General features: G+C 33.6%; 2 protein-coding genes across 2 annotated transcripts; both read left to right on the top strand.

The window, feature by feature from the left end:
* Positions 1 to 2,146: 2,146 nt before the first annotated feature.
* On the top strand, positions 2,147 to 2,710 carry LOC147497428 (protein FAR1-RELATED SEQUENCE 5-like). Its single transcript, XM_086562884.1, has one exon. The coding sequence runs from the start codon at positions 2,147 to 2,149 to the stop codon at positions 2,708 to 2,710; it is 564 nt and encodes a 187-aa protein (XP_086419010.1).
* Positions 2,711 to 3,539: 829 nt separating this feature from the next.
* Positions 3,540 to 4,463, top strand: LOC147497427 (protein FAR-RED IMPAIRED RESPONSE 1-like). Its single transcript, XM_086562883.1, has one exon. It carries the CDS (start codon positions 3,540 to 3,542, stop codon positions 4,461 to 4,463), a length of 924 nt encoding a protein of 307 aa, XP_086419009.1.
* The last annotated feature ends 1,303 nt before the right edge of the window (positions 4,464 to 5,766 follow it).

Raw genomic sequence — 5,766 nt, 5'->3', positions numbered from 1 at the left:
GGATACTCACACGACAACTACTCTATTAGACCTAGGGGCAAGTGTTAACTTACTCCCTTATTATCTATATAAACAAATAGGTCTACAAGAGATGAAACCAACTAAAATGACGTTGCAATTAGCTACCCGTTCTATTAAGTATCCTAAGGGTGCTATTGAAAATGTGTTGGTCAAAGTTCAAGATTTTTACTACCCAGCCGACTTCGTTTTCCTCGACACAGAAGTTGCTAATGACTCTGTTCCTATCATCTTAGGGAATCCCTTCTTGGCAACTGCCAACACGCTCATTAACTACAGCGATGGTTCGATGTCCATGTCCTTTGGACACCTTTCTGTTGAGGTGAATGTTTTCAAAATGATGAAACAGTTACCAGATACGACTATCGATGGAGAAGTTAGCATGATCGAAAGCTTAGCTCAAGATTATTTCAACAACACGTTTTTAGAGAATCAGATGCATCAATTCCTTTCCTTTGGAAGTTCCGACTTTGACAATGACTCTTACGTAGAGGAAGTCAACGCCCTTTTCGAGTCTACTCCTATCTTAGATCCTTATGTAGCTCCATCTTTCGCGTTTAAAGACCTCTTACCTAGGTTAAGTTGATTTTGGATTTTTAGGGATTTTTGGAAATTGGTTTGGGTGTAACTTGTCTTTTTATAGAAGCTTTGTGAAGGTTTTGGCTTATGTTGTGACGCTTTTGTAAATTGACTATGTTTCTTGTTTGTTTTAGTGAACAAGCAAAAATAGTTCGTTAATGTGAATTGTAATTAATTTCCAATCAATGAAATGGTTCTTAATTATATCAATCAATGAAATGGTTCTTTTTAAAATGTTGCTACCATTAAAAAGAACCATTTCATATTTTTGTAAAATTTTGCTTGTTCACTAAAACAAACAATTCATATATATATATATATATATATATATATATATATATATATATATATATATATATATATTGCTCACAGACGGACATCTGTAAAACGGACTTAACAAAAAAAGTGAAATTTCACGAAATATGCTCACGAAGGGTTTTAGAAAACCCCAAACCTCGCTCTTATTCCCTCTCTCCTATTCTCTCTCCTATATCTTCATTCGTGACTGTCTATCTTATTCTCTCTCAATATTACTACGACTTTCTCCCTCCTTGTACTCTCTTTCTCTATAAAAGGGTTTCTCTTTTTCTATCTTTCTCATCTTATAAGCTTAAACAAAAAAAATTTACCGGCTTTACACATACAAGCTTTGCGAATCTCGATTACACGTAAGTTTAGTTTTTTTTTGCTAACATCAATATCCATTGTTGCATCTTCAAAGAAACCAACTGTTCATCATTGTTTGTGCTTGCTTTAGTAGTTACTAGTTTAAAGTTCACACATTAGCGGGTCTTTGTAGGTTATGCCAGTAGCTTGGTTACATTGTTCAATAGTGAAGAACAAAAGGTTGTCACATTATAATAACTAGCTACTAGTTTATTGATTTAATTGTGAATTGTTTGATTTAATTCTTCACGTATTGCTGTATCTTTTATTTTAACTCAACTAGGATATAACATTTTAATTTTCAATATCAAAAGAGAGTAATTGTATAAACTAATAAAGGATGATTAAGCTTAAGTGTTGAGGAGATTGACACGATGAAACAACAATGAGAAAAATTCTTCTGAGCTAGGTGGATGGGTCCCTGTGTATATTTGAAAATATGTCGGTGCTGTATTTGTGTTTTAAAGATTAGCTCTAGTATGGTTTTCAAATACGTGAGCCATGGTGGGGAAGAGACTTGTAGTTGTTACTCCTGACATGAAAGTTGGAATCAAAACTTTCCAACATCATTGCCCCTTGGTAGAATTTTGGGTCCCGTAGTCACCTTCTCAAGTGTCTGTCTTCATTGGGTATGGTGCACAAGATAAGATCCCCACACACACACTAACTAAAATACCTTTTTGGTTCAGTTGGTTATTCCCTAGTAATATTTAGTGTCGTATAATTTTAATCATTTTGAAGTGTTACTAGTAATGTATTTATTTATAATATCAAGTATCGTAATTAAAAATACATATATATTGTTTAACGTTGCATAGCACTTATTTGAACTTGTGTTTGATATACCTTCTTATTTTCTTTTCTTTTTTCAGGTTACATTGAGATGGAAGATGAGGATTTCCAAATTGAGACTGACAGTGTAGATGGGAAACCTAATCAGGTTTACAATCCCCAAGTATCAAATGATGCCAAACCTAGAATAGGACAAGAGTTTGACTCACTTGATGATATCTACAGTTTCTACAATAATTATGCCAAAGTTGCTGGATTCAGTGTTCGTAGTTGGTCTGATAGGAAGAACGATGGTGAATGTGTAAGAAAGGAATATGTGTGTTACAAGCAAGGAAAAAGTTCAGAAATAGCGGACGTTGATACAAAAAGGCGTCGGGGCAATATAAAAGAAGATTGTAAAGCAAAAGTTGTTGTGGTGAAAAACTCTGGTACATTTGTTGTTAGTTTATTCGTTGAAGGGCATTCTCACCCGTTGTCGACCCCGCGTAGAGTACATCTTCTAAGATCTCACCGTGGTGTTTCTCGTGCCCAAAAATGCTTAACGCAACAACTTGGCATGGTAAACATACCACAACATCAACAATTCAGTCATCTTGGAGTTCAGTTCGGAGGGATAGAAAATATTGGTTTTATACAAAAAGATTTAAATAACTAGGAAATGGACAAGCGTAAATAGATGAAAGGTCATGATGAAGAAATGTTTCACAAGTTTTTAAAATTGGAACAAGGGAGGAATCCTTCTTTCACTTTTAAAATTGAGACAGACGATGAACAGTGAATTACTCGATGTTTTTGGGCTGATGCGACCTCAAGACGAGCATACAAATTTTATGGTGATGTTGTTATCTTTGATACCACGTGCAACACTAATAGGTATGGATTAATTCTTGCACCACTGTTTGGGGTTAATAATCATGGTCAGACAGTTGTTTTTGCTTATTCATTTTTATGTGATAAGACCACTTAATCATTTGTTTGGTTGTTCAACCAATTTTTAGAAGCTATACCAGGCGGTCCATCAAAGATGATTATTACAGATCAAGATCCAGCAATGACAAAAGCCATTTCTCAAACTCTTCCAACTACTTTTCATAGGTTTTTTCTAATTATTATTTTTTATATATAATTAATTTGCATACGTTATTTTTTTTTAATTTGTTTTACATACTGAAGCTTTGAGTACTCTGTCAACAGGTATTGCAATTAGCACATATATACTGATGAAATTTTTAAAGAAAATAGATTCAATTATATATAGTGAGTGCTACACTGAGTTTTCAAATTGCATATGGGGATCTGAGATGAAATATGAGTTTGACTTGAAGTGGAATGATATTATTTAGAGGAGTGGTTTGCATGAGAACAAGTGGTTGGAGTCAATGTATGAAATCCGATCACAATGGGTGCCCGCACATGTGAATCACATCTTCTCTGCAGGTATGTCAAGTAGTCAACGAGTGAAAAGCGCTCATTCATTTTTCAAAATGTATGTTTCAAAAGAAAATTCTTTGGTAGATTTTATGATTCAGTTTGGTAGGGGACTTGTGCACCAACGTCATGAAGAATTAATGGCAGATAACAAAGATATGATTGAGAAACCAAAAATGAAAATGCCCCATAGCTTTTTGGTACACATGGTTGATGTTTATACACATGAGTTTTTCTTTAAATTTCAAGATGAGTTATGGGAGAGCTTGAATTATAGATTTGTACTTGTTAGTAAGAATGAGAAGTGTTGCATTTATAAGGTTCATAGAAAAATGGTGGCCAAAAAGTCTAGAGTGCAAGAAATTTCTTATAAAAAAGATCTAGATTTTGCTTCATGCACTTGTAAAAAGTTTGAGATCTTAAGGGGTAGGCATATTTTAGCTTATTTGAATAAGATGCATGATTTTGATAAGTTGCTGATTCAATACATTTTGAAGAGATGGTGCAAAACTGCAAAGTCAGGGGCAGTCATTGATGATGGCAGAATGGAGGTTCAAGATGATAAATTATACATCATGAAGCGGAATGAATTGATTCAAATGTCAACACTTGTAGTTGATAAAGCCCTTGAAAACGAAGAAGCAACTAAAGTGTTTACAGATGCTTTAACTGGTGCATTTGAAAAAATAAGTAAGTTGGTTGGTTGTGGTACAAGTGTAGCAGTACCACATGAGAAAAGTAGTCAAGCGTTTGGTTGTGATACAAGTGTAGGAGTTTCTGGAGCGAAGAGTTCAAATTTGGCAATTAATTATCATGAACCGAGTCAAGCAAGGCCAAAAGGATGTGGAAAAAGACTTAAAGGAGATAAAGAGAAAGCACTCAAAAAAGCACAAAAATATAAAAGGAGACAGGTCAATTGTTGCAATAAGGTTGGAGTGTCACACGATAAAAGGAATTGTTCGCAACTTAAGAATGGGTAAGAAAAGCGATTTTTTTTTAAGAGTATTAACATATTATTTCTTATCTTAATTTAGATGTAGTGAAAAAAAATTCCTTGTCCAACGAGAACAGAACTCTGGACTCTAGCACAAATGATGATTCTTATTTATCTCCTTCTTTGGGTAAAATAAGCATTTTTAATTGTTTATTTATAAGTATGGTTGTTTTTTTTTTGTAGCTTCAAATGTTCATTTGTTTCTGCTATAGGAATGTTGATTGATTAAAGAGAGTTGCACATAATTGGATTATGGAGGTTGCATTTCAAAGGTTAATGCATTTCGAAGAATACAAGTTATGTTGCGTGATTTGAAGCTTGCTTTTGGAAGATTCATTGGAAGGGTTTTATTTTGAGTTTTTTTGCATTGAATTAATATTGAAGATGTAGACAATTAACTTGACTATGAACTCAAATAATAAACGTGAATATCTTGTGTTATTTCTCACGTTCTAGTGGTACAGACAAAGTCAAAATTGCAAAAGTATAATATCTTATTAATATTGTATAATATATAATGTCTGCTGAATTATTCCTTTAATATTTTGTTATTAAAGTATTGCAAAAGTATAATATCTGCTGAATTATTCCTTTTTCTTCAAGTGTTAGGTGAATAGCTTATTAATAGTCTTTTAGTTAAATAATTCTTTGGATAGATACAATATAATATCTGAGCTGACATCTTTTAGGCAAATGCTGTGTCTTATAACGCTTGTGATGAACCAACATGTTCCTGGTTTAGAAAAAGGCAAAGGAATGTACTTCTTGTTCATAAAATCTGAAGCAAAAACTCTAGGAGGTCTAGTTGCTCAACCGGTTTTAACAAGTTACTACAAAAGTTCACACTTCACGAACAGACCTTATGATACCTATAATAACTACACTAGCCCAAATGAGACCATTCTTTGTCAAGATTCCTACCAAATCATGTACTCCCAAATCTTGTGTGGCCTCTTTCAATACAAGGCATGAAATGCTCAAATGGACAAAAGAAATTCACAACTAAAATAGAATTGTTGCAATAAAAACCACAATTCTGTTAACTATTGTATTCAATATTGTGGAAACCCTAACTATTACATGCTTTATATACCACATACACTTGCAAAGACCTAACTACCCTTACGTAATATCCTATATATCTAACACCCCCACTCAAACTGATGATGTCTAACATCAAGAGTTTGCTAACAACAAAAACAAAAGACACTACATTTCTTAGCCATTACGCTACTGCTACTACATTGCCATTGTCATTGTCATTGCCATCAACTACCATGCCATTCCCA

This window comes from Coptis chinensis, chromosome 5 (genome assembly GCF_015680905.1).
Source record: "Coptis chinensis isolate HL-2020 chromosome 5, ASM1568090v1, whole genome shotgun sequence".
NCBI classification, from domain to species: domain Eukaryota; kingdom Viridiplantae; phylum Streptophyta; class Magnoliopsida; order Ranunculales; family Ranunculaceae; genus Coptis; species Coptis chinensis.
This window is presented reverse-complemented; position numbering and strand designations above follow the sequence as displayed.